The sequence below is a fragment of the Colletotrichum jinshuiense genome, chromosome 2 (genome assembly GCF_051148585.1).
Source record: "Colletotrichum jinshuiense chromosome 2, complete sequence".
In the NCBI taxonomy this organism is placed as follows: Eukaryota; Fungi; Ascomycota; class Sordariomycetes; order Glomerellales; family Glomerellaceae; genus Colletotrichum; species Colletotrichum jinshuiense.
In genome coordinates this window covers 470438-497448 of record NC_139309.1, presented here as the reverse complement: position 1 = coordinate 497448, position 27011 = coordinate 470438, and the positions used below count along the sequence as shown (strand labels likewise).

Below are 27011 nucleotides of genomic sequence, written 5' to 3'. Positions count from 1 at the left end.
TGATCCTACTTTATTAAAAGAGAAGCAGAAAAAAAAAAGGGAGGGAGACCCTAGAATACACCCAATTTGCCGGAGAATCATGTGATACTACTCCCAGTACCCAATGTTCAACCATTTCCAACCGCTACTCGTGTTGGCAATTCCATCCAATCCTTACAAATCAATACAGGCCGTGTTATACGAGCATATCCGCTGCATATATGCTGAAGCTGCCATTCTCACATGCTCACATGCGGTGGTGCTTTCAGTTTGCTTGGTCTATATGTGCGTTTAAATTCCACCTCAGGCGCCAACATTTAGTTTTTACGAGTACCATGGCGACAGAGTGGAGCTCTTTGGAGGGCTTATGCGCGCTTCTTCGCAGCAACCATCCTGAGCTTGACAGTCTGCTCATAGAGGACATCCTTAAAGGCGAATAGGAAGGCGGCTGTCAATACGCTCTGTGTGACCTTGGGGGCAATGCCTGCGTGTTTCGTTAGCACCTCGGCAAAGCTGTCTCAAGCAGGATTAATACTTACCCTTGTAAAGGCCGGCGTAGCCCTCTTCCTTGATAACCCGGCTGATGGCCTGGGACATGCCCTCCTTCTTGTTGCCATTTCCGGCGACGTGCATCTGGCTCTTGACCGTAATGTACGGGTAAGTAACCGATGTGGCAAACAACTTGCCAAGGGCACCGAGGAAGAAAGCAATAGTCGGCGTGACTCTCCTCTTCTTCTCGACGGTGTTCTTCATCTGCTCGAACAAGGTGTACTGCAGAATGGGGTTGATGACGAGCACCAATGCGGGGACGACACCCGAGAACAGGGCCTGGGGGCCTTCATTCTTCAGCAACGCCAGCAGGGTGCCGATCGTTGAGGGTGCCTTCTTGGGCTTCGAGGCCTGGGCCTCCTCGTCGCCCCCTTCCTTGTCACTGCTCTGGCTTCGGGTTGTCATCCGGGTGTTGACGACCCAGATGGGGTTTGTGAGGATGACAGTCGCGGAGCCGGCGATGGCGCCGGCGATCATGGACTCAACGGTCGTGAGCTTCTTGCTGGCGCGCCCTGCCTTCTCGGCGGCCTTCTCGAAGAAGGCGCGGGTAAATTCGTACCAGTAGTAGTAGACAAAGTTTGTGACGCTGATGCCGAAGAGGGCGGACTCGAGGCCAGAGTAGAGGCCCGACACGCCCTCTCTGGCAACGATCTTCTGGACGGCCGTGAGGAAGGCCGAGTCGGCGCGCTTCGATTCGACTTGGGCGCGGGTGGAGAGGGTGATGAGGGGGTAGCTACGACATGATTAGAATCCTCCTGCAATATCTGGGGCCGATGACCTTACGTCAAAGCCATTGAGAGGAGACCCCCACCAGCGCCGGCGAGGGCGTGGGCGACATTGTCGTTCTGCGGGATCGCTGGCTTGGACATGGTTGCTGGGGAATTGGATGAATGGATGATGGCGTGTGAAGCTCAGGCTAGTTGGGACGATGGGAGAAGGAGCGGGACTGATGATTCATCCAAATGCAAGAAGGGAAGATTGCATGCGACGTTATTTGAAGTGTTGGCCCTATGCCATCTCAAACAGGCCCTTGGGGTTATGGAGCCGAGGTCTACCACGTTTTGAATGCCGAAGGGGGGGAAAGGACGCCTGCCGCTAAGAGCCTTTACCCCAGTTATGTCATACCATATACATAGAATTCATGCGCGCGATCACAGGACAGGGGGCTGACAAAGGGTCGCATGTGATGGGCCCGATCGAGGAGCCGGGTCCCTTCGGGAGCTCGTGGGGTCGGGACCAAGCCAGGACCGGCAAAAGCTGCTTTTTTCGGGCAAAACAGACGCTTTTCGGAGAGACAGGGAGAACATGCAATACCCACAGTTGATAGATATCTAAACCCAAGAATAATTGATTTGCAAAAAATTTTGTCCTTTAGGAAATGCATGACTGGTTTTAAGGTTGGATGCATCGCTGTTTGTTGCTTTTGTTCTAAAGAAAGAGACGGTTTGCTTTCTTTCTACCTGCTGGAGACAATGGAATTCATCACTATAACTCCGTGCTCGAGCCCGATGTGGATGGGGGTCTGAGCGAGACAGCGTAATTGATCGGGAGAGCGGGGAAATGTTGTTCCCCTGTCACCACCATCCCCGCCAAGAGGCGGAGGGGCTGCGCTAGTTCTAATCTGGAATAAAGTAAACAAACCAGGTTTGCCAACTGGCCAGGGCCCGTACCTCTCTTTGCAGACCGCATGCACGCTGGCCGCACACCACTACGCGACGAACCTATCCAATGCATATTAGCATTTGGCGTTTGTATCGCTAGCTTACGCGAAGGCCAAAGAGCCTGCTTTTTGTCTTTTTTTGCCTTCTTTTACATATAGCCTATGCGATAACCATAGCGCCGGTGGTTTTATTTTATTTTTGCACTTGCGCATTTCGCGATGGCGACACCAAGACCGAGAGGGGAGGGCGACGAGTTACTCTCCTCACCGGACCCGCTGAACGACACGGTCTCCTCGGCACTGTACCCTTCATCTCGTCGCATTACCCGAAGCCAAAAGTCGCAGCGATTATTCTCCGTTGGCGGCAGGAGCACTTCGCCTAGAAAGCAAATGTTCGAGCTTGAGGTTGGCGACGATCGTGTACCCAGGCGGCTGCTGGTGACCGTTGAAGCCGAGGACGAGTACGAAAATGTCGGGCGCAGACTGTTCAACTCCGCGACACCAACTCTTCGACGGGGCGCGAACACGACTACCGTTCCCTTGGCAGGCGACAGAAAAAACACGGCCGTAAAGACTCCTGCGCGCAGGGGTCGGCCTCCGAAATCTGCTGGAACACCCAAGACAGGCACAGCAACCAAGAGGAGGGCCACAGCTTCTCCGAGGAAAACACCACGGCAAACTCGAAAGGCGAAGATTGCAGATTCAGATGGCGTGGAAACTGAGGTGACGATCCAAGGAACACCGAAGTCAATCGCTCGCACCACGCGGGCATCAAGTCGCCAACCGCGCGGGCTTTCTGAGGATCCTGCGCCATCGTCGAGGCCCAGTACGACGCGCAGTCGCGGCCGACCCAAACGCGTCGAATTTTCCGACCAACCCGTGGAAACGATTGAGGAGGATGTGTTCTTGGGCGTCCCTGCTTCCGAGGACGGACTCGCGGCGAGCATGGAAGGGATGGTTGTGGATGATCCCACGCCAAGGAGGGAACAGCCTGCAGCACCGGTCCTCGAGTCTGAACCGGATATTTGGATGCAAACACTGTCGGATCAAGCGACGCCTCGAGCTACCACACAGGAAAACCCAATCAACCTAAGTCCAACACCCGCTTATCTTCAAGATAAGAGCCCGACCCCATCTGAACAGCTTCATTCTGAAGCTGAGAACGAACCCGAATACAACGACTACGACTTTGCGCCTGGCGCGCCTAGTGACATCTCGTCATTGATCGGCGATAACGATGTTGACGGCGAGCTTCGCGATCAAGACACTGTTGCTCAGGGCGAGGACTTCAGCATGATTTTTGCAAATTCTATTCCTTCGATGAGAGGCCATATAAGCATGCACGGTCTTGGCTCAGAAGACGTCGGCGACGAGACAAGCCTGATTATCAACAAGACACTAGAGTCTTTGAGGCAAAGCGGTGCGCTTCGTGTAGACGACGAGGAAGATGAAACCATCACCGAACCCACCGAACAAGAGGCCCCTGTGTCTGAGGAAGTTCAACCCCAGCTGGAGGTGGAAACACACATGGAATCTATTGTGGATGTTAGCGCCGAGTTCAACGAATCTCCAGTCGCTCTTCCTGCGCTCCCTCGACCTGATCTTCCACCTCCCTCTCCTTTAACCAAGGAGACTTCGCCATCCAGAAGTAATCAGTCCCCAATCTGGACTCGAAGCAGTCCTCGACGCAAGTCCATCCCGCTGGGCAGGAAACTTATGGAATCCAAGGCGCGGCAAATGGAGATGGAGACCTCCAGAATGGAAACATCGCAGATGGATGACTCATTCTCTAGTGTGCCGTCCAGAATCTTGGCTGCTGCGGCGCCTGGTAACAAGGCTTCTTCTAGGCGGAGCTCCATAATCAACGAAGAGGCATCTGCGATGCATGAAGACGAGTTCTCTGAGATTCCAGACGCATACCTAGAGGCCGCAACCCCAGGGAGACCAAATCTGCCCCAGCTTGATGAGAACGAGGCCGAGGACGAAGCCGAGGATGAACTGAACGAAGGCCAGGAAAAAGACCGAAACGAGGAAGATGCAGCAGAGGAAGAAGCTCGCAGAGCTTCACCCAAATCCGGGGCTCCCTCTATCGCGAGTGTTTCGTACACTCGGTCAGATTCAGGAAGAATGCCAACACCAGACGAGACGCCATCGCCCAACGACATTCCCGTTCCTCAGTCAGATGCCAAAACTATCGAAGCAGCCGAAAATTCTTCAATGGCTGAGTATTCTCAGTTGCCCGAGGAGCTGAGCTCTGACCCCCCAGTTCCTGAGCTCACCGCCAACCTTCCTGTGGCAAGCAACGAGTATATTACACCAGTTGCTCCAGTCTCATCCCCAATTCCGTCACCGGATGTCAATCTTCTGGCACCTCGCGGTGCATCGCCTGATAACGGGATTCGCCCAACGCTGTCTCCCATTGTTCGTGCTGGGAGAGCTTTGCAGAGTGTCACATCCGATGCCTCATCACCCCCCCGTCAGAACTCCCTCGGCAGCCCGTTCAGGCCCACCACAAGTAGCAGCCAACCTCAGTCCGCTGCCAAATCGAATCGCAGTTGGACCCAACCACTTTCCACTCTGATCCAGGCTGGCGCTCAGTTTTTCCAATCGCCAACTCGCGCTGCTGCCCAACCTCCAGCGCCACAAACAGCAAGTCAGCCGTATGATGATCCCTTCGGCCATGAGAACGAACACACTGGCCAGCCGAGTTTTATGGAAGCCTTGGCCAAGAGCATGCAGATGTCTTCTCCCGTACGACAGGATGAGGCCTCGGGATCAATGTCAGGATCTCTACGCGTTGCCCCGGCGGATGAAGCTGACGAGATGAGCTGGATGGAAGACGCACCGGCTCCACGTGAGCAACCTTTCACTCAGTCTCGCGCCATACATTCCAGTATGAATGCTGCTGGTGAATCACAGGTTAGCCAGCGGCCCGGCTTTGATGGCCTCGGCTTTGATACCGCTGACGAAACCGAGGTCGAGGAAGACCATCCCGAAGAAGAAGAAGTGGAGGAGGATGATGACATTTGGGCGATCGAAGCATTGCGTCCAGCTTCTAACTCGAGCCGTCAGCAAGGCTTGGCCAAACAATCGATCGCATCAGTACCTGCACAGCGCGCGGCGATTCCCAGTCCTTGGACGAGACGGGCTGAGTCGCCAAATAAACAGGCCTTATTCACACCAGCGGCGGCACAGAACCGCAAGTCAGGTTTCGGTGACGGCGAAGTAGAAGACTTTTCCATGCTTTCCCAACAACAGAGCCGGCAGAAGCAGATCCCCCAGAAAGCCTTTGAAGTTGCCCAGAGATCATCGGCCAAGAAGGACCTTTCTGCGTTCTTCTCCTCTCCTGCCCTTTTGCCCGGAATGGAGGGTGCTAAAGAAGTCTTGGACATCAAGAAGCGTCAGAACGCATTCCACCAGCAGGATACCGCGCAGCCTCCTGAGCGGTTCAATACGGGACTGGAGACAAACACCATGTTCCCCTCCATTCCGCAGAAGGCATTCAACCCCTCCGTCAGCGGCCGTTCGGACCTCTTCTCTCCTGCCAAGTCAACTACCGTTGCTGCGAAATCTACCGTCGACACCCGCCGGGAGCTGTTCTCTTCGACAAGGTCTCGCAGCAACGTGAGGCATCCATCCGAGATTCCTGACTCTCAGCCAAATATGTCGGATGAGGTCACATTTGCCTCAGTGCCGCAGAAAAAGGACTTTACTCCCAAGTCGGCCCAGAAGACACAGACCTTATTTAGCAAGCCCTCTGTTCCGGTGCCCTCGTTGACTCCAGTGCGAATGCAGCTCTCGCGCGCGGATATCCAGAGGTGGCAAGAGGATAGTGCCTCTGCCATTGCTGAAGACTCGCCTAGCTCCGAGCGTCGTATCCTCCGGCCCCTCCCCGACAGGAACCTGTCTCCGACCAAATCCTGCCTGCGCTCTCCTCTGAAGCCCCGTACGCCAGGCAGAGTCGTAGAGTTCACAAGTAGCGTGCTCTCGCCCCTGGCACAAGCTCAAGCCCGCGCCGAGCGTCGCTTGTCCGCCAGCTCCACTGGCAGCGCCTCCGCCGCCCAGCAGCAGCGCATTGCCGCAGTCATTGAGGAAGAGGACAAGGAAAACGACAACGTTATGGACGAGACAGAAAATGAAAACGAGGATATGGACGTGTCCATGACCGACGCCCCGGATCTGAGCAGCCCGTTGAAGCCTGTCGAAGAGCCGCCCTTGTCGCAGACGATGTGGTCGCGTGATCACTGGCTGCTCCTGGACGACGTCATTCAGCTGCGCCGACAAGGGCCGTTTGATTTCCAGTTCCCACCCGATTTCCAGAGCAAGTCGGGCTGGCTGCTGGGCCGTGCCGTCAACTCCCATGGTACTAGTTTGATTATGGAACAGTGGCATCTCGACGTAGTTGACGCGTTCAAGGCCGAGGTTGGCGGTTGGGACGAGGAAGTGCTTGCCAAGAGGGTGTTTTCGTTGGTTGTTGGGGAGCAGCTCCGTAAGGAGGGCAAAGCCCCCAAGGCCCCCTCGGTGAAGTTTGTTTAAGGCATGATTATTATGCATGTAAATGCGTGCATAGTGGCGTTTTTTGGGTTTGTTTGAGTACCGGAGCAAGAAGCCTCATGAGAGTCTCATGTCCGGTCAGTTTACATGATCACGTACATATGGGGTTGGGTTTCATTTTGGCGTTGGAGGGCATGTCACTTTTCTTCTTGTTGGAACGCTCATGAATGCCATGCCGTCGTTAGGATACCACATCATCAGAATGAATTCGGCCTTATGCACCGCCGGCATTGTGTCTATGGTAATAGTACAGTTCCAAATCCACCCGCTCCCCCCCAACCTTAGACGCCTGCCTTGCTTTACTCGAGCATTGAGGCCTGGTTGGTGTAGAGAACATCCACCACGCTGCTCAGCTTTTCAATTGTGGCCAGAGCGTGGTCGTATGCGCTGTCGCGCTCTGTCTCGTCATAAATGATGAGACATCCTGCACCTTGGTCCAGCACACCAATGATGACCTTGTCCAGGATCATCTGGGAGAGCTTGCGCTCGACCTGTTGCGTGTCGAGGCCAACCATCTTAGCGATGTGATCGATCTCGACGCGCGAGAAAGGTTCGATGACCTTGATAAGGTTCTGCTCCAACATGGCGTCATAGAGACGCCGCAGGTGGTTGCGGATAAAGGCATCGCTACCGAGTTGCTCACGGTAGGACTGGAGAGCCTGCTCGTATTCCTCCAAGGAACGGTTTGAGTGCGCGCGGGCGATAGCCTTCATGGCTTCGAGGTTCTTGCTGGCGTACTTCTGGGCCTGCTTGGATGTCATCAAGTTGTTGACGTCGTCGACCAAGTTCAGCATGATCTTGCAGAGAAGCATGTACTGCAGGGCGGCAGTGGCCTTGGCAGACTCGTCTTGGGTGTGGTATCCGTCGAGGGCCTCGATGAAGTAAGAGAAGGCTGTGTTGAAGTCCTTGTCTTCGGCATGGAGCATGCCGCTCTGCATGTCGAGGTGGGCTTGAAGGAGGGGTGGGGTATAGACGGAGGCAGCGCTCGTACGGGCACTGGTGAGAGCGGCGCGGGCCTTGGGAATATTTCCGAGGGCGTGGTAGACGCGCGACTCGAGAAGCTGAACTTCAACGAGCACGAGCTTGTCGTCCAGGCGTTTGAGCTCGCGAAGGAGGCCGTTGATGAGGGTGAGGGCGTCGTAGTAGGATTGCTTCTGCATGAGAAGGGTGACCAAACGGGTCTCGAGGTTCTGGCGCAGGAAGCTGCGGCGCTCCGAGGTTGCCCATTCTATACATGACTTCGTAACGGCGATCTGGATATCGGTGCTGCCCTCGATGTTCTCGAAGAGGTCGAGGAGTGAGCGGACTGGCGGGGTTCGGGTCAGTCATACGCTTCGCTACGAATTGGGAGAAATTCTTAGGCTGCCATACCAAGCTTTGCTGTCTTTGCCTTGGCAAATGACGAGAGGACTGTCCGGCTTTTTGTGATAAGGTCGACAAGCTCGTCCGTGTTCCTAGCCGGGCTATTAGCAAACGTGGGGGCCCTGCGATGTCATCACTGATCGAGGAGGGGCTCACTTCTCATCCCGGTACAGCTCTCCCAAGCTGATCAACGCAGTCTCGTACTCTTTCACCGCAGCATCAGAGGTTGCCGAGGAAGGGGGTTGAGAGATGATTTCCTTGAAGAGCTGCTCTGCCTTCCGGGGATCTGACTTGGCCAACTTCTGTGCCTCTTGCACCCTTGCCGTTTCGCCCTGAGCCATCCTGACTGTTTAATGTTGTGTCGTATCTAGAATTTGGGTGTTCGAATTAAATCGTTCGGCTACGCTCGATTGTCGTCAGTGGGAAAGGTGGTGGTGATATTGTCGCCGGATTCGTGATGTAGCTAGGTACTTTGTCCAGAGCTCCAGCCGCCTTCAGTAGGTCCAGGTTGCCATGACCGCGACGCAAGCCCGAAGCAGAGCAGAGGGCAGGGGCACTTCGGGCCGCTATTAATCCGTAAATAGCTTCCATTGGCCAAAATACCCCGAGATGTCCCCACCCCCACTTAAATTTTTGGGAGAAGTTCTGGATGGCTTTCGCAGCCATTGACATTTCTCTGGTGAAGCAAGACACTCCATCACTGCCAAAATGAAGATCAAAGCCCTTTCTCGGAGCGTGGAGGAATACCAGCCTCCAGGCGCAAGCGCGCAGAAGCTGCCTCGGTATTTATCATCCAAGATTTGAACTGTGAAACCTAGCTGACTGTTTTGAAGCAACCTTGATCCTGCGCAGCATCCTATGGAACGCGCTCGAGAGTATGTTGACCTCGCCACTGCTCAAGTCGCAAGCTTACAAGATTTCTAGGTACACAAAAGCTCTCAATGCCGTTAAGTTGGAGCGCATGCATGCTGCGCCCTTTGTAGGGCAGATGGGCAGCGGCCATGTCGACGGTGTGAGTCTCAAATGAGCCTTGGAGATTCCTCCCAGTTTCTAACAGTCGCTACAGGTCTACTCGATGGCCAAGGACCCGAACTCCCTGAAGCACATTGCATCCGCAAGCGGTGATGGCGCGATTAAAGCTTTCGACCTTACGAGCCGAGAGGAGATTTGGCAGACGAAGAGCGCTCACACCAACATCGTCCGGAGTCTTTGCTGGACGAAGGACAGAAAACTTCTGAGTGCCGCGGCGGATAAGACGATCAAACTCTGGGATCCGTACAACACGCCGAGCGAATCTGCGCCGATATCATCGTGGCTAGGCAACAGCGGTTTCCAGTGCTTGTCTCACCACAGAACTCGGAACGCCTTCGCAGCCTCTTCTTCCTCTAGCGAGATCGCCATCTACGACTTGGAGCGGCACAGCGCAGCGCCCGAGGTGCTTAAATGGCCCAACGCGACCGACACAATCAACTCGGTCGCTTTCAACCAGGTTGAACAGTCCATTCTCGGAAGCACGGGCGCCGACAGAAGCATTATTCTCTGGGACGTCCGCACCGCAATGCCCTTGACCAAGACCACGATGACATTCACCTGCAACTCTCTCTCGTGGAACCCTATGGAGGCCTTTAATTTCGTTGTCGGTAGCGAAGACCACAACTGCTACGTATGTCTTGATCGGCCGGTGCCGTTGGGGGATGTTAGCTAACCTACGAGCAGATGTTCGACATGCGCAAGTTCGATAGAGCGCTAAACGTTTTCAAGGGGCACGTCGCTGCCGTCATGAGTGTCGAGTTCAGTCCGACGGGCGAGGAGCTGGTTTCTGGATCCTACGACAGAACAGTCCGTATCTGGAACCGAGACCAAGGACACTCTCGCGACATGTACCACACCAAGCGCATGCAGAGAGTCTTCAGCACCACGTTCTCGCCCGACTCCAAATACGTTCTTTCCGGCTCCGACGACGGAAATGTGCGCATCTGGAGAGCCAACGCCACCGATAGATCTGGAATCAAATCCGCGCGCCAGAGGCAAGCCCTCGAGTACAACGAGGCCCTGGTTACCCGATACAGCCACATGCCGGAGATCAGACGCATCAAGAGACACCGTCACCTGCCCAAGGTGATCAAGAAGGCCGGCGAGATCAAGAACGTGGAGATGAACTCGATCAAGAGACGCGAGGAGAACGAGCGGAGGCACACCAAGAAACAATTCGAGAGACGAAAGGGCGAGAGAGAAAAGCCGGTCCTGGCACGGGAGAAGTAGACGGTCTGCGGATATGCCTTCATTGGCGTTGCTTCTTGCATTGTTCGGCGTTGGGGCGGCACATCATGTCTATGTATAGGAAAAGGGTGATCATGTTGAAAAGTGCACCTGAGGAACAAAATATTATATAGGTAGATCAAGTTGTTCTTGGTCGAGAAGGATTCAATGGAAATTCATGAGGCAACATCGAGTGTCAATCGTTCAGACTTGCAGAATCCAGCCAATATAAATAAGGTATCTCGCCGGTGCTTGGTCCCGCTCGGCGGACGTATCGGGCGCCGGCTCGGATAAGCTTGCTCTGTAGGTTCCTACCACGGACAACGGCTTGAAGTGGAGTTTCGGCTGGTCTAGCCGTGGAAGGATGGCAGCAACAAGGGGCTACGGTGCGTTTTAGTGGCCGTCCCAGGGGGGGTTTCCAGGGGCCAGGCAGGAGCAGCTGTCAGGGGAGCCCCTAGCGCTTGGCCTCCGTTTCAACGCTCCAGGTCCATCCACATGTGACGGATTCCTACCGCTAGAGCGTCAAGCTCCTTGTGGCCCCCCCAGTTGACGTTGGGTGCGCAGACTTTCGTCTCATCTTGGCCTCTGCAATTTTTCTTCCACGCTGGGCGACGACACATGTCCGTTTCTTCCTCGACTTCTTCACTTTTCATCCTAATCCTTCAACTTGTGCAGGGCGCGCAGATCATATCTTAATTTACCTCACGCTCAGCTCTCACAAGCACGTAGCGCTCAACTCCTCCACGACCCCGACCCCTCGTACCACCACCACGACCACCCACTACAGACGCCCACGATGGACTACCCACGCCCGCCCCAAAGCGACTCGTGGTTCGCGCCGCTCTCCATTGACCTCCTCGTCAAGGTCTTCAAGGTCACCTTCTTCCACCCCTTCGTCTCGTGGATCATCCCCCTTTGCTTCCGCGCCCAGGCCCTGCGGTGGGACGCACCGCCCATGCTCGCCTCTATCGCCTGGGCCACATTCATTACCCTCTGCTGGATGGCAAACATGATCAATCAGCGCGTCGCTTACGGCCTGCCGCGCGACGTCGACCTTAACGAGGAGGTCATCGTCATCACGGGCGGCGCCAGCGGTCTGGGCCTGCTTATTGCCGAGGTCTACGGCATGCGGGGCGCCACAGTCGCCGTGTTGGACGTCAACGAGATGGAGAACGGCGAGGCGCGGGGTGTCACCTTCTATAAGTGCGACGTCACGGACAAGGCGCAGCTCGCGAGGGTCGCGGGGCAGATCGAGAGAGATGTGAGTTGTTGTCCCCTTTCCCTTATCTTCAATGCGCAGCACTGACAAGTTTCGGCCTCACAGCTCGGTACCCCTACCGTCCTGATCAACAACGCAGCCATCGTCAAGGGCAAGCGGCTCCTCGACCTCGAGTTCGAAGACATCGACAAGAGCCTCGCCACGAACCTCACTGCGCACTTCTACACCCTCAAGACCTTCCTGCCGCCCATGATCCGCGGCGGCCAGGGGGGCACCGTCGTGACCATTTCCTCCGTCCTGGGCCACCTTGGCGCCGCCTCTCTTACGGACTACGCCGCCGCCAAGGCCGGCGTAACGGCCCTGCACAAGTCTCTGACCGCCGAGCTCCGCGAGTCGCACCCGGAGATCCGCACCATCCTCGTCGAGCCGGGCCAGCTGTCGACGCCGCTCTTCTACGGCGTGCAGACGCCATATGCTTTCGTCGCCCCCGTTGTCGAGCCTGTTGATGTCTGCAAGGAGGTTATCGCCGCAATTGACGCCGGACGGAGTGCTCATGTAGCCATGCCGCTGTACGCGCGCTGGATCCACTGGTATAATGTGCTCCCGGCTGCCGTGCAGCAAGTCGCGAGAAGGGTGGCGGCCGTGGATACGTCGATGAAGACGTTCATCGGCAGGCAGGAGAGGGGGATGGGCGAGAAGAACGGGAGCCTGATTTAGAAGGGCGTGCTGCCGCGACACCCTGGGGAACCTGCGGCGCCGGCGTCGGGGGTCTCCGTAATACCAAGGCGGGCTCATATATATTAACACAAAAGAGTTTCAAGACACATGTGAATGAATATACAATCTAATTTCAAAGTTGAACAACAAGTCAATATTCAAGTGCTGGCCTCGTCTGCTTCCGTTCCAGACAGGTCCTGGGCCGGCGATACCCTGTTTAAGCCATCCAGCTTCTTGTACGTCAACGTATCGAGGTCGATGCCGTCGAGTGCTCGCGCCTACTCATCTAGTCAGTGACTCCTCTCCCTCCCTCTCTTACTCTGCCCTCGAGGGAGTGAGAACAGAGAGGCATGTGGAAATGACATACGCTAATGCCGTAACATGTATCCTCCAAAAAGTCGATCCCCAGACTAGACCCGCACTTGCCGCAGAACATCTGGTCCTTGGTCTTGGTGTTGAAGCGGTAGTTTGTGCACCGCTCGCGGGAGCCGTTGTGCCAGGTGACGTCCTCCTTCTCGGGATCTGGCCCCCCCGGGTTGGTGTGTCAGTAGTTGTGCCACCATGTTCAGCGGCCCGCGCGCCCCCTACACTACACCTACTTGGGTGAAAGGCAGGCGGGGAAGCAAAGAAGCAGCAAGCCTTCCCCCCCACGGAACGTGAGGCTATTTAAAGGAATGGCCAAGAAGGGAGGGTGTTCAACTTACAGATGAGAAGATATCCGCTGCGTCGGCAGATGGAGCAGTTGCAGTTGAGCACCTTGTACCCCTCCTCCAGCGGCGGCGAGAGCGTCAGCGAGAACTTGATGTCGCCGCAGTGGCAGCTTCCGTCGTACGTCTTGGAGGGTTTCGGGGCGGGGGCTTCTTCCGTCGACATCGTGGTCGTTGTTATTGAGTTGTCTTTTCTTTGAATGTCAGAGAGACGGGCAGACGCATGGGTGAGTTGTGCGGAGGGGAGGCAGTTGGTTTTCTTACAGACTCAATCTCTCTCCCTTGCAGATGCGAGTGAAAACTTACGGGACTGGAGGGCTTTCGAATGGTCAGTGGAAGCAAAGTCTCGAATTGAGCTGGAAAGTCCAGATCAAAGTAAGCCGGGAAGTAATACTTTGTTTGTTATTAACTGCGGAAGTCTTCCGGGATGGAATAACCATTCAAAGACGCGAGATTGTTGAAGGATTCAACCAATATTGAGTCTTGTAACACAGCCCCCCTGCCCCTCCCCCTCCCCCTCAATCCCCCTCTCTTATCTCTATTTTCTATTAATTCTACGAGAACCTGGCGCCTTAAAGATGACGGCGAAACGAAATGAACAACCTGCCTGCCTGTTATTGACTGGGCTGCTCAGCCTCTTCCCCCCTCCACAGCTGAAGCCATGGGTTGTGACTAGTCGCATCTTATTAGTCAGCTGTGTGCCGCGAACGCGGAGTGAGAAACGACAATAGGCAACAGGGGAAGGACGATGATGGGCGACCATATTGCAATAAAGCGACCTACCATCTTTGGCCATGACACCGCCCTGTGGATGGTGCTAAGGCATGCATACGATTGCCAATTGTGGGGTTCCGGGATACGGCTGCAAGAATGAGAGGTGGGAATATTCTAGATCCCAGAGAGGAGTTCATAGCTTACCTATCCAGTGCCGGAGCGGGCTCGCGGTGGACGGGTGAGTGGGCAATTGCATGTTTCAAAAATTCCTATCTCTCAATTCTTCTCCTATTTTAAAGTGCAATTAATCGTAAGTTATGGTAGGCTTGGTAGGCAATATGGTATTATATGAAGGGACGCTGCCATGACTCTCCCCGACAAGACGTAATGTGTTAAAACGCCGCCAAACTTTTTTTCCTCTCCAAGAACCTGACCCATGGTATCATCAAACGCCAGGACAGTATTAAAACAAGATGTTGATAAGAAAAAGATCGCAGCGCGAAGTTAGATCTCATCTCGCTAAACAGCGTTCATGGCCTTGTCGCCACTTGTTCTCGGCCTGCTCGCATCCAGCGCAGCGACGGACGGCGGCTTCTCGTTGTTGTGGCTGGTGTGGCCGTTCGAGAGAGGCTCAGGCTCTTCGTCAGGCTCGTCGGCTGGGGCGCCGAAAGTCGGTGCGTAGGCGCTCTTGGCGCGAATCTTGTGTCCCCAGATGTAAAAGACGACGGGAATGGGGACGAGGACCGCGGCGACAATACCGAGAAGCGTGGAGGCCCACTCAATACCCATGCCGTTGAACATGTAGCTGGCGAACAAGGGGAAACCGGCACCGCAAAGGGATCGAAGGAAGGTGTTTCCGGCAATGGCAGAAGCGGCGCTGGGGTTTGTTAGTGTCGGAAAGTCTTCGACCGAGGGGATACACATACAACATGAGGTAGGCATCAACGAGATAGTTGAGCGCCTGGAGGAAGATGGACATGAGACCAAAGCCGGTGAAGAGACCACTGAGGGTAGGGACAATCCAGTGGATGTCCTCGCGGTATCCGGACCTATCAATTTTGTTAGAATAATCGTCTCATGGAACCTGTCAGAAATGGACTTACCATCCAAACCAGAAAATTCCCGCCGCAAAAAAGACGCCACCGGCGATAACACTCGGAAGACGCCATTCAGGGATAGGCACGCCGTTGTTGGCCTTGAGCTTGCGCAGGTACCACGGTTGCTGGAGCAGCACAGTAACACCAGCAATGAGCTGTCCGGTGATCATGCCGAAGAAGGTGAGGCCAGACTGACCAGCACCAAAGCCGTGGACGCCGCGGAAAACGAAGGGATACGCCGTCAGGAAAAGATACAAGAGTCCGTAGATGAAGGCCATGTAAACGGACAGGGCCGTGACAATGGGCTCGCCAAAGAGGAGGCGCATGGGACGAGAAAAGTTCTTGTTGACCAGCTCCATGAAATCGATCTCGATTTCCTCCTGCTTGGCGTGGATTCCCCAGTTACGGGTTCGGCGGCGCAGCTCCGACGCCTTGCTGACCAGAATAACGGGCGGGTAGGTCTCCTCGAGGAAACACAAGTCGAGGAAGAAGGCGACGAAGCCCATGAAAGACGGGATGTATTCGGTCCAGCGCCATCCGAGGTGCGACTCGACAATAAAGCCGCCGATAAAGGGGGCCAAGAGCGGGCCAGTGAAGACAGCCATGGAAAAGACCGTAATGGCACTGCCTCGCGTACGGTTGTCGAACATGTCCGAGAAGACGGCGGCAACAACCGCAAGGGGGCATGCACCAAAGAACCCGGCAAAGAAACGGCAGATCAAGATGGTCTGCAGGTCCTTGGCGACAGCGGTGCTAATAGAGAAGATGGAGAAGCCGAACATTGAAAGAACCAGGGGCAGTCTGCGGCCCCTTAGCTCGGAGAGAGGTGCCCACAGAGTCGGGCCAAAAGCGAATCCCAGAACGTAAAAAGAGACACCGAGTGTACCAACGGTAGCTGATACATTGTATTCCGTCGCAATGACTTGCGTCGCTGCGGAAAAAATACTCGATGTGAAAGCGGACGTCATTGTAGTGTAGCCAAGCATTGCGGCTGTAAGCAACCTGCGTGCCAAGACATGTCAGTGAACAACGCCACCACAACCAAAACTCCCGATGCGCACAGCTGTGACTTACTTCTTCTTCAATGGCCAATTCTGCGCATGCAATGGATCATCAGGTCCATCGAACTCCACAACATAGTCCTCCTGCTCTGGAAGCGGCGGAGGATATGGCTTGCCGCCACCCATTGCCGGGACTGGCTTCCTCGACTCTCTGCTCTTGATGCTACGACCGACGGTGTTGGAGTGCTGGCTGCGCGCGGTGGCGATGCGACTCAGCGCCGTCGGGTGTCTTTCGAGGTCATTCTGGGTTGAGACACGGCTGATGCCGGTGCCGGTGCGGTATGCGCGACCCGCACGGGACGCCGAGGACGAAGAAGTCGAGGATGAGGAGGTGGACATGACCCGTTCGATCTCGTGACTTTCGCGGCCATGATAGCGGTTGGGGGATGCGCTGCGCTCGGCAGCCGCGATTTCGCGGTCGACTTCGTCCATTGTCGGTGTTGGACAATGCCTGAAAGTGGTCTGGGGTCTGGTGGTGTTGGGTACGCTTTGATGAAGGAAATAGAGAACGAGAGCGTCGTGCTGCTATCCAGACGGGATAGATATTGTCAAATAGAAAGGCGGCTTGGAGCAAGGTAACTGAGCAGTGAGCTCATGCAATGCTGCGCTGTGCTGACAGATAGCTCGGAGCTAGTAAGAACGCGGCGTGATGGCTAGCTACGTCAATCCGGTGTAATGTGAATAAGTCCCGGTAGGACAATGCAAGCGACCCTCTCAGGTAAAGAGGACAACGCCAGTCAGATTTTGGAGGCCTAGATCGGTGGCAAGTGTGAGCGCGCGGGGGCTTGGGAGGGGTATAAACTGGAGATGGTAAATGCGCGATCAGCAGGGCAGCTTTTCGTCTTATAAAGGGCAATTCTATCTGACTCAAAAAGGAGGAAGACGGTTCAGACGAGGAGTATTAGCGAAAGTGGATTGGGCAGGATAGATAGGTAAGCGGACACTGAACGCGAAGGCCGAGAGAGAGAGAAAGAAAAAAGCAGAATTTGTCAACTAGGAATGAATGACTGCTCTCTGCAGATTGGCAACCGGGACATCTCCCGGGTTACCAAGCAAAAGGGAGGTAAAGTGACAAGGAATGGGTCGGTAAGTCCCACTTGGGGAACAAATCGTGCAAGGTTCAATTTTTTTCTTGCAGTGCCTCCCATCCAGAACCCGGCAAGAATCTCGGCATGTCGACAAAAACTACCAAAAACGAGAACGACACGAGCCGAACGAGTGTGCCTGGCTGCAGAAAGGAGAAAAGAGGGTGGAGCCGGACGGGGCCGGCGACGGTAGCCGGCACTGGGAAACCTGGATGGGGCCAGCCGAGGATAGGTGGTGCTGGATATTAGTGATATGCTTGGCGCAGTGTGTCGCAGGCTCCCTCCTTTCCGTCAACCCCGACGCGCAAAACGATTGATGTGTGGTCGCTATTGAGGCGGTGTCGTTACAGAGTCCAGATCCAAAAATGGTACATGGAGACCCTGCAAACGATACTTTCTGTCATAGAGTTACGCCGCGGTTTACGCTTCCATCATCCCATCGGGAAGAAACAGTCGCCCAATCGAAGTTTTTCTGCCCTACCTCGGGAAAGTTCCTGCACAATACCCCAGACGGCTCGAGCAGAGTTCAACCCGATCTTCCTATCCGTCCGTACTATGTATGAGTCGTCTCTCTAACAACCCCTGGCCAATTAACTTAACTTTCCGCAACCGGTCGGATCCGAGGCAAGAGGGCAAGAGATGATGTCACTGGTCCTGGAGTTTGGAAGGAGTTAAGCCGTAGGGTAGGTAGTGAAATATGCGGCAAACTCCACTTGTCTGACAAGTCGTTCTGGACCCCCTTCGGTCGCCCCGCGCCTTTCTGGCCCTTCAGTCATCAACCCTCAGCCTTAAACGTCACCTTGCGTTCGGCCGTTGGCACTGACTAAAACGTGGCCGCCACTACATCCCCGGCTGCGCACACCCTCGGCATCGGCTCATGTCCCTTAGGGCCGAAGGATAGGCGGCTTGCATTACCACGAAGCACCCATCGATGGACAGCATGCAATCCGACCTGTCGCCAACGCATGGTCTGGAAATAAGAAGAAAATGAACCGAGCCCGAACAAGAAAGGTATGTACGATACGGACTTACAGTAAGATTACATGCAATCCTAAGGGGACGATCGTATCCATCGTCCTTCCCTCGTCCACAATTCTGGCGGCCCTCGGCGAGCCTGACGCAGCCCAATGCCGCTTCTTGCCGCCTTCCGCTCCCCAGGCACACGGAGCGGAAGACGAACTTCGTCCACATCAGCCGCCAAAACACCCCGAGTGGGGTCCTCATCCACCCACCCACGACACACGAAAATTTCCAGAATGGTCTCGAAAGCCTTATCGGTCGCCCCTCTCACCAGCATCAGATTTTTTTTTTCCGCGCCACGGAAGTCTCCAGTTCATTCTCAATGTACTGCGTACGATGGATTTGCCAGATTATCACTAGTCTTCTATGCAATGTGATAGCAGTGTCCCCTCCCAAGAACAAGGGTCCCATGTGCAGGTCATGGCGGTCCGAGGCTATTATCGGACCCCCCATCCGTTCTCTAACAGGTTTGTCGCCTCCTCCAAGCTCAGTCCCGAAGTCTCAGGGTATATACGCCAGACAAGTCCATAGCCTACCAAGCACACCAGCGCGTAAAGTACAAATGTCCACGACGGGCTCAGCGTGTCCATGAGCGGCAGGAACGTCAAGCCAACAACGAAGTTGGCACCCCAGTTCGTTGCTGTCGAGACGCCACTGCCTATAGACCGCACCGCCAACGGGAACAGCTCACTCTGCATCCATGGCACGTTGCCCAGTCCAAGGGCGTACGCCGCAACGTACACCATGATGCTGATGAGAATCAGCACCGCCGCGCCTCGATCCGAGCCCGCACCTGCACCAGCACCGGGCTCGGTGCCGGCTACCGTTTCGGCCCGCAGGTCGACGAAGGAAAAGCCGTACGCCGACAACATCAGGCCCCCAATCATAAAAGGTAGGGAGTAGAGCAGTATCTTGCGCCTTCCGATGCGGTCGATGAGGCACAGTGCTGCCACCGTGAACAGGAAGTTGGTGACGGCAACGCTGAGAGCCGTGAGGGTGGGCGTGTCGAATCCCACCATTTTGAAGATAGTCGCCGAGAAGTACATGAGCGAGTTGAAACCGCAAAGCTGCTGGAGACCCTGGAGCAGGCACGTAATGACCAGCGCCCGCTTGTTCCTCCCGACGGAGAACAGCTCTTGCCAACCACCCCACCATTCCATGCGCGGTGTGCCCTCTCTTCTCATGACCTCTCTTTCTTCTCTGATCTCGAGTTCGATCTCCTTGATCACGGCCTCGGCGTTTCTCATGCCGCCGACAGTGTTGCCCATGACCTTTTCCACAACCTTCTTCGCCCTCAACGACTGGCCCACCATGACGAGCCACCGCGGCGACTCGGGCATAAGCACGAGGATCGAGCACTGCAGAGCTGCGGGAAGAGCTCCAAGACCGACCATCCACCGCCATCCCGTGGTCTGGTCGCCGTACTCTGCAAAGGCCCAACCAATGATGTATGCAACTACCTGGCCCAGCGTTATGAACAGGACGTTCATCGTTACAAGCCGTCCCCGGTGGCTGGCGGGTGCCAGTTCGGCGATGTATAGAGGGACGACAAAACTAGCAGCCCCAACCGCCGCACCGACTATCGACCGACCCAGGACCATGGTTGTAACTGTGCCGCTCCATGCTTGCATCAATGCGCCGATAATGAAGAGGATGTCGGCAATGAGTATAACGCGCTTGCGACCCAGCGCATCAGCGACAACGGAGGAAAAGGGGGAGACGAGAAGCGCAAAGAGCGCGGTGCTCGAAGTGATGATCGACTTGTCAAACGTCGTCAGGACTCGATTCGAGAGGGAGGTATCGATCTTGACGAGGGTCGCCGATATTACGCCGGTGTCATCTGCACACAGTCCTGGTCAGCCAACCCCTTCTTCGATGCAGTCATGTTGGCCACACTCACATCCAAAGAGCAAGCCACTAATGCCGGCAGCAAAGGTGAGAAGCCATACAAAGAGAGTCGGCCTTGATTGCACATGTTTCATCGACGCGGGGAGAACATCAGCTTCTTCATCCGCATCGCGGTAGTCAAACTCGTCGTCCCGGTCAGACCGGCCAGCCATCAGCGGGGCGTCCATCGAGTCGGGCATGTTTGGCAGAGGGGCAGGCAGAGGTTGCGAGAACGGAGCGTGTCGTATTGGAAATTTCGAACTGTCAAGCGTTCGAAAGGATGGGAGACCGTTCTTTCAATAGGCCATGCTGCGGAGTGCGTCTCGGCACCGTCGGTCTTCGTCAGGGAATGCGCAGTTGATGGTCGACAACGGGACGCTGGCCACGTTACGCATTTAGAGTTGAGATGTCGTAGCCTCAACTCCCTAGTCAGAAGCTTGGGGCCTACGGGGCACTTGTCACTGGGCCCATGCGCAACGTGTTTGGGAAGTACCTTGTTCTCCACCATTTTGTGGCCGAAAACCAGCCTGAATCAGGTACTCATATATCCGGTAATTGAGACGGAAGGGCCGCATCATTCGCCCGAACCAGTCAGCTTCCACTTCCCGTGAATCCGAAACTCGGTAACCTGTTCACCGCCCTCCACCGTGAAGCACTGGTCATTTCGTACCGGAGTCCTCATTGATCAATATTTAGGATCGTCGACCATCCCGAGACCGCCTACGTCAAGGCGACGAAAGGGGATTGCTTATGTAACCCAGCGGCGGGTTACAATGATATGTCAACTGGCATGCTTGACGTTGGAGGGCTTGCTTGTTCATTGGCGTGGGTATGTTTCCATCTCCCACGAGGATCTTGCAAGCAATTCATTCGCATTATCTAGTGTTTGCAGATCATGGTGTAATTTTGGATACTCGAGAGCCTCAAGCTGTGATAGTTGAGTTGTCAAAATCACCATCTTAGATATGACGAAGGATCAGAGAACCGAATCCTGACCCAGCCAAGCTAAATTAACGTGGGGCCTAGGATATAACAGTTGCAACGGCCCTTCTTTGATGAGACGACCCTGGATTACAACGACATACCAAAGTGAGTGCGGTTTGGCGAGCGTCGTGCAAGTTGTCCGAAGTCGTTCTCCGGACATTCTAGCCCTTGCCTATTTCGGGAGTCGAAGGCATCCCGTTCTCGGATAGTCGTGGGGGGCCAATGAGCGATGAGCTCGGTAACGAAAGACAGGAAGCGCAATTGTTTGATCGATGCCATAAACAATGTTGCGTTTCACAGCCTCAACATACCCTTAGCGTCCGTCCGATATCACTTATGTGATGTGGTTCCTAACAGTCATAGATAAGGCATGCCGCGGGCTTGTAGCGTGGCTGACTACTTTGAAAGAACTGTTGTCAGTGGCGCTCATTCCAAAGAGCGCCCGTTACTCTCTTTATCCAAGACTCTGCCGACCAATGGGTGACGATGGAGATGATTCATGTTTCTTTGGTGGTCTTGGTTGGGCACTGCCAAGACGACGATGTATTGCTTGGCTGCGGATATTGAGTCCAGAGAAGTCATAAAGGGGCACGCTGGCGACACGCGAGATTGGTTTCCCTCCGGACCAAAAGCACAAGCGGTCTTGCCTACGCTTCCAAAGGTGGAATGTGGCTCTTCTGCAGGGGGCGAGGAATCCGAAGATAGAGGCGATATTGAAGGGAGTTGGCGACTGGCTTCATCATCCCGTGAGTTTGAAATACTATTGTAGAATAAAGATGGCGGGCAGCAAGGGTGGTGACATATTAAACTCTCGGACTACATATACTTGTTGCGAGTTGCAACTCTGCCAGACTTCGGGGGAGGACAGTGCAGTATAATGGATGTTTGCGGGCCTGTGAGTGCGGGCGCGGCCGATTCTCGCCCGGAGTCTGCGTGGGCGCGAAGGATACGATACTCTATTCTCGCCAAGGCAACGGTTTGCCGAGCAATTAAAAATGATCACGAGGGTGCTCGTGTGGGTGCCCGTGTACCGGTTTAGATACGTCGATGAGAACCGACCTGCATGGAGACGGCAGTTGTCAGCCAACCTGGGGGATCGTCGCCGGGGGTGAGCGTCGAACGGCGTTTGTGAGGAAAAGAAAGGTGATCTCATTATTGCGATGGTTTACTTGAAAACCTTCGGGCCTGGAAGAATTGTATGAGATGCGTTGGATATCGTCGACGAGGCTAGTCCGAGAGAGGAGAGAGCGCGACCAGAGATGGGTATGCTGTGGAAGCCGCAACTCGGGTTGTTGGCGAGGGCGATCGGAAGCATGGGCGGGGACTAGCATGTACCTATACTTTGGCCTCTGGGTATGCTCGCGGATCAAGCCCGACCCCACCACTGCATTCCAACCCCAATTTATTGTCACCTTAGCTTTGGTGACGGCCTTATGCACTGGTCTTGGAAGCCTAGCAACCCAAACCCTTCCTGGCACCTCACATCTGCATCTCGATCCTTCTCAACTCCAACATCGATTCAGGTTGAGGTGATTGTTACTCATGTAGAGATCCAATCAAGGCAGCCCAAAGGCTCCTGCCGTATGATGCCGACGAATCAGGTCATCACCCATACGGCTGCACTTCGTCTGCATCGCCTGGGAGCAGCTGTAGCAAGCATGTCCTTTTCGACGAACCCAGGCTATGTGAATATCCATCAGCTCGCGTCCCATATGATCAATCGTGATGTAGCACGACGCCGGGTTTAAGCCAAGAAATCGAACCAACTATTTGGGCTTTCTAGCAATAATTAGAATGCCCAGAGCGGTAAATCGCCATCCACGAGTCTCCAGCTGCTAACGACTGGCCAACGGGCTTCGTGTTCTATATACTAGGTAGTAAAGAGGCCGATTGCCATTCGTCAGTCGGCGACCGATGTGACGTCCATAAGCGAGACTTGGGAGACTGAACGAACGACCCAGGACACAAGAGTGCGACGTTGGGGGCATATTTGGGACATCAATCCTAGCGATGAGCCAGGCTGCCGGTGCCCACCGGTTGAACCGCCGCCTTTCCGGCGGCCAGACCACTCGAACGCCCGCTCGTCTGCGCATTGCGGCCCTCCGATTTGCCTGCGGGCTTGTCGAAGCCTGTGCGCGGAGCCAACGAGCGTATTTCCCTTCTAAGACAAGGCATTTTCGTCCCGCTTCTCGTCCGAGTTTGCCTTTCCTTCCGCAGCATGTTATACGGTGCTCCCGAGGTTCAACAGAACGGATTTCTTGCTGGGTAATAAACCAACCGTCTGAAGAAGAAGCTCAGAAGAGATGTATGCCGAGTGGGGGGTGGGAAGTCCTCGGTGACCCCTAGCAGCCGCAAATCAGCTAGCTTCTGGGAGTACCCCACTAATGCCCACGCTGTTGGCATGACGTTGGCATGCCCCTGATGGAGGGGTCCTCTAGGGTCTTCGGTAGGAGACGGGAAATGTGCGAGTGCCAGGAAGCGGACTAGTTGCGCAGGACTGTGATGGGAAGAGGAGGGGTGACCTCTGTGTCGCGTGCAATTGAACACCCATTCCACAAGGCATGCCAAGCATGTTCGCACTTCAACCTGTGCAGGATGGGGGGATTGACCAAGAAGCCGGTGTACCCAGCAAGAGCTGGAGGTGCGGTGGTGGTGGTGGTGGTGGTGAACAACAGTACGTGGGCGGGTGGCATCCCGCGAGTCAAAGCGAAGGTGGCGCCTTTTTGCCGAACAGAAGACTCAGCTATGACACCAAGGAGCTGTCAACAGCCACTCAGGCTCTACGGCCTCTTATCTCGCGACCAACCTGGCCAATGAATTGACGAGATTATGCGAGCCACAGCATCGAACTTCTCCAACAGCATCATGAAAGACTGCCGATAAGTGAAGGGGCTTTTTTTTTTAAAGACTGGGAGAGACTTTCAATTCCCATGTTTGCAGCAAGAAGAACCTCGTACTGCAGAGAGAGGGCTGTAGTGCAGAGCAGAAACGGGGCGTAGGTAGAGGTACATCCGCCCCGGTGCTTATACGCCCCTCCCTTCCCCAAGACAGGGCACGCGAGAATGAGACTGAAGGCTCATGCATTCGCACCTGCGCCCGCAAGCTGGGGCCTTCTCTTCCTTCTGTCACTGGTGTGCTGCCAACCTTGCCCCCCCGCCGTGCCGCCCGCTGCGTCCTCAAATGCAAAAGCCAAAAACGCCCCATTCTGAATTGCAGACGGGGTGTTGGGACCCCAGGTAAAGGTACCTCAGCCTACCTCCTCCTAAGCAGAGTACATGAGGTAATGGGAGGTGGGAAGGTAAGGGCAGGCTGGCTGCCTTTTCTTTAACTGAGGGTGCCCGAACATGGAAGCCAAAGTGGACGGACGGACTTCGACGTGGAACTGACAAACCTACCCGACACACCTCTGACCCCATGAAATAATTCCGTTCCCGTCCAGTACCGGCCTGATCTGCTTCGTCTCAAACATAAACCTCACACACTCTCAAAATTTGTCGCTGGCAACTCGGTTCCCACATCCCGCCCCCAGCTCCCAAGAGTGAAGCTAAATCGGGCTGCGAGGCACGCGGTTATGCAGCCTGTGTTGTCCGCGTCCTAGACGGCAGCATCTCAGTGGCTAGGGCCCGCGAACCGAATTCAAAGGCGAGGTACACCAAGGCAAGGCTAGAGCCATAGCCAGCCAGACACGGCTGACCCGACGTCCCCCGCGAGGCTGATTGCCCGACATCAGCAACCTCCCGACCTTGGCCATTACCACCATGGGTCAATGGTGGGATGCAGCCAGGATTGACGCTACTGTCACGAGGCAGTTCGTCTGTCAGTATCTTCTGCCCGAGGAAATCGAGCGCCTAAGCCGACCACTGGCCTTTGGCGACGGCCTGACAGACGAGACCTACTGGGACTGGATCAACAACAAGGCCAAGCGTATCTTCTTGGTTCTCGTCGACCTCAAGATCCCAGATCAAATATTCGGCATCATCGACGACTCATGGGATGACCACGATCTGCCCATTTCCTCCGAGCACATCGAGCGCCTCAGGTTGACGGCTGTCAAAGACGAAAAGATTGAGCGCAAGTTCTTTGCACGCCAGTTCAACTACTTGCTCAAACCTTTCCAGCGGGGCGACCATACCGTGTTCAATGAATATGAAATCGTGCCTCTTGACGTCGTTGAGCGCCGAACGGCAGGGAACAATGCAGTTGACAAGGTCGTTCTCCCCAATTGTCCCGGGTTGATCTTTTACCGACGCCGCATCCCCTTGGGCAACGGTGCAGGCCAACTCTCGAGAGGCGAGTTTGTTGAGATAGTCAACAGCATCAGAGGCATCCAGAACGACCACTTGGTCTCTTACTACGCGTCGTATACCCATCACGGAGCCGCGGACGCGTACGTCCTTTTCACGCCTGCCACCGACTCCAACTTGAAGTCCTTCTTCGGCAACACCCCGTCATCCTTCAAGAGTCTCCCAAAGAGGGAGAGGAGACGGTCGGTCATGAACTGGATCCTATGCCTTGCCGACACCCTCGCATACCTCCATAGCCGAAGACTCTGCCATGGGAACATCAAACCATCAACAATCCTCTTCACCAACCAACTCCACATCTTCTATTCTGATTTCACGAGGCTAAATGCCGAGGTCCTGGCCGGGTACACGGACAAGAATTCGTTCGACCGGGAGTCGTATGACTATGCTGCTCCCGAGCAATGGTTCCGTCCTTCAGGCGGTCCGACGAGTCCCATGGGACGTATGGCAACGTTGGCCATCTCGACGTCCCCGGAGACGCATACCAACTTCTCCATTCCTAGGAGCGACAACCCCAGCAGTCCGAACGCGATGCTGAACACGCCCAACCCGCATCTAAATCCGCAAGCTGCCGATATTTTCTCTCTCGGTTGCGTCATCTTGGATTTGATGAGCTTCCTCGTCAAGAAGACGACGAAGAGCTTTGCAGCGCATCGCGCTGCCAAACACAAGACTCCGGGTCGTGGCGGCGCTGTATTGGATTCATCTTTCCACAAAAATCTCGGACAGGTCGAATCCTGGATGTCCACGCTGGCAAAGGAGGCGTCAAAGAAGGTATCCGAATCCGACGGCGGTCTCGTATTCCGAGGCATAGTCCCCTTGATGCACATAGTTGCCCGCATGCTGTCCGCAAATCCCATCGACCGTCCTAGCGCGGCTGAGGTGCAGACTCAGATCTACCAGATGATGACGAAATACTGCGATATAACGGAACCACATTGCGTTCATCAGTACGGCGGCTGGGACTTTGGCATGTCGCACTTGCGCATCCAGGCCGTGAGCCCCAACACCGAACTCATACCCCAGCCGATGCGGCAAAACTCAATCTCCCAACCGCCGAGACGTGGCAGCGAGAGCCTGAGCGGAAGCACCAGTCCGAGGGGGTTTGCCCATTCGAGAACAAATAGCAGCGGCGGGATGTCGAACAATAGCGTGGTCAGCAGTGCGGCAAGCAGCGAACGGGATCGAGATCGGGACCAAGATCGGGATCTTGGGCCCGGATTCACTGCCATACGGAACATTCGTGTTACACCGGTGCGGCCGTCCGGACCGTGGGACTCGGGCCCCGCTGTTCAAGGAGGACGGGGCGATCAAGCTCCGGTTTATTAAACCTCGCCGGGCGGCCGGAGGGAGCTGGAGGGAGGAGGGAGGACAACGCCTTGAGGATTGATGATTTGCAACTGTTTTCTGCTTTCCCCCCTTTTTTTTTCATTGGGTCGGCGCAGTCCCGATATCGATACCATACCATGCTGCCTGGATTTTGCATCAGAATCTCAATGTTAGATAAACAACGGAGGAGGCATCCGTTTGGGGGACTGGTCATGTTTTGTTGGTGTTTTCTGTTTTTGCTCAGCGATACCTCTGCCACACAGTCTTAAACGCAGACATGTCTGTACACCAGAAAGGAACCATCTTAGTTGGAAGACAAAATGTCGAGATATGAAAGTTTTGATTCTCGAGAGCTTCTCTCGTTCAGTCGGTAGCGTTTACCGGTCGAACATTGCTTCTTCTTCTTCTTCTTGTTCTTTTTTGCAATCTCCCCCTCGCTCTTTTTTTGACAGATTGAACGTCTTCTGCCGCGATGCGTCGAGGTAAACACAGACGAGCAGGCCTCCGTGTAAAATGGAGCGTGT

At 55.0% G+C, this 27011-nt stretch overlaps 9 protein-coding genes across 9 annotated transcripts; 4 read left to right on the top strand and 5 right to left on the bottom strand.

Annotated features, from left to right (window-relative positions):
- Positions 1 to 344: 344 nt before the first annotated feature.
- EsH8_II_000144 (mitochondrial carrier domain-containing protein) lies at positions 345 to 1397 on the bottom strand (the record flags this gene model as incomplete). The annotated part of the gene is made up of 3 exons (XM_083263442.1): positions 345 to 463; positions 519 to 1261; positions 1312 to 1397. 3 exons carry the CDS (start codon positions 1395 to 1397, stop codon positions 345 to 347), a joined length of 948 nt encoding a protein of 315 aa, XP_083120764.1.
- A 1010-nt stretch (positions 1398 to 2407) lies between these two features.
- On the top strand, positions 2408 to 6724 carry EsH8_II_000143 (uncharacterized protein; the record flags this gene model as incomplete). Its single annotated transcript, XM_083263441.1, has 1 exon — positions 2408 to 6724. One exon carries the CDS (start codon positions 2408 to 2410, stop codon positions 6722 to 6724), a length of 4317 nt encoding a protein of 1438 aa, XP_083120763.1.
- Positions 6725 to 7041: 317 nt separating this feature from the next.
- On the bottom strand, positions 7042 to 8445 carry EsH8_II_000142 (proteasome regulatory particle lid subunit RPN6; the record flags this gene model as incomplete). Its single annotated transcript, XM_083263440.1, has 3 exons — positions 7042 to 8048; positions 8114 to 8196; positions 8261 to 8445. The coding sequence occupies 3 exons, from the start codon at positions 8443 to 8445 to the stop codon at positions 7042 to 7044; spliced, it is 1275 nt and encodes a 424-aa protein (XP_083120762.1).
- Positions 8446 to 8812: 367 nt separating this feature from the next.
- On the top strand, positions 8813 to 10366 carry EsH8_II_000141 (rRNA-processing protein SOF1; the record flags this gene model as incomplete). The annotated part of the gene is made up of 5 exons (XM_083263439.1): positions 8813 to 8886; positions 8938 to 8979; positions 9029 to 9116; positions 9171 to 9767; positions 9821 to 10366. 5 exons carry the CDS (start codon positions 8813 to 8815, stop codon positions 10364 to 10366), a joined length of 1347 nt encoding a protein of 448 aa, XP_083120761.1.
- A 793-nt stretch (positions 10367 to 11159) lies between these two features.
- EsH8_II_000140 (SDR family oxidoreductase) lies at positions 11160 to 12299 on the top strand (the record flags this gene model as incomplete). Its single annotated transcript, XM_083263438.1, has 2 exons — positions 11160 to 11624; positions 11688 to 12299. The coding sequence occupies 2 exons, from the start codon at positions 11160 to 11162 to the stop codon at positions 12297 to 12299; spliced, it is 1077 nt and encodes a 358-aa protein (XP_083120760.1).
- A 158-nt stretch (positions 12300 to 12457) lies between these two features.
- EsH8_II_000139 (GFA family protein) lies at positions 12458 to 13172 on the bottom strand (the record flags this gene model as incomplete). The annotated part of the gene is made up of 3 exons (XM_083263437.1): positions 12458 to 12577; positions 12667 to 12821; positions 13004 to 13172. The coding sequence occupies 3 exons, from the start codon at positions 13170 to 13172 to the stop codon at positions 12458 to 12460; spliced, it is 444 nt and encodes a 147-aa protein (XP_083120759.1).
- Positions 13173 to 14239: 1067 nt separating this feature from the next.
- Positions 14240 to 16310, bottom strand: EsH8_II_000138 (major facilitator superfamily domain-containing protein; the record flags this gene model as incomplete). Its single annotated transcript, XM_083263436.1, has 4 exons — positions 14240 to 14597; positions 14647 to 14769; positions 14824 to 15819; positions 15892 to 16310. The coding sequence occupies 4 exons, from the start codon at positions 16308 to 16310 to the stop codon at positions 14240 to 14242; spliced, it is 1896 nt and encodes a 631-aa protein (XP_083120758.1).
- Positions 16311 to 18420: 2110 nt separating this feature from the next.
- EsH8_II_000137 (general substrate transporter) lies at positions 18421 to 20070 on the bottom strand (the record flags this gene model as incomplete). Its single annotated transcript, XM_083263435.1, has 2 exons — positions 18421 to 19823; positions 19884 to 20070. 2 exons carry the CDS (start codon positions 20068 to 20070, stop codon positions 18421 to 18423), a joined length of 1590 nt encoding a protein of 529 aa, XP_083120757.1.
- A 4542-nt stretch (positions 20071 to 24612) lies between these two features.
- On the top strand, positions 24613 to 26487 carry EsH8_II_000136 (uncharacterized protein; the record flags this gene model as incomplete). Its single annotated transcript, XM_083263434.1, has 1 exon — positions 24613 to 26487. One exon carries the CDS (start codon positions 24613 to 24615, stop codon positions 26485 to 26487), a length of 1875 nt encoding a protein of 624 aa, XP_083120756.1.
- Between the last annotated feature and the right edge of the window lie 524 nt (positions 26488 to 27011).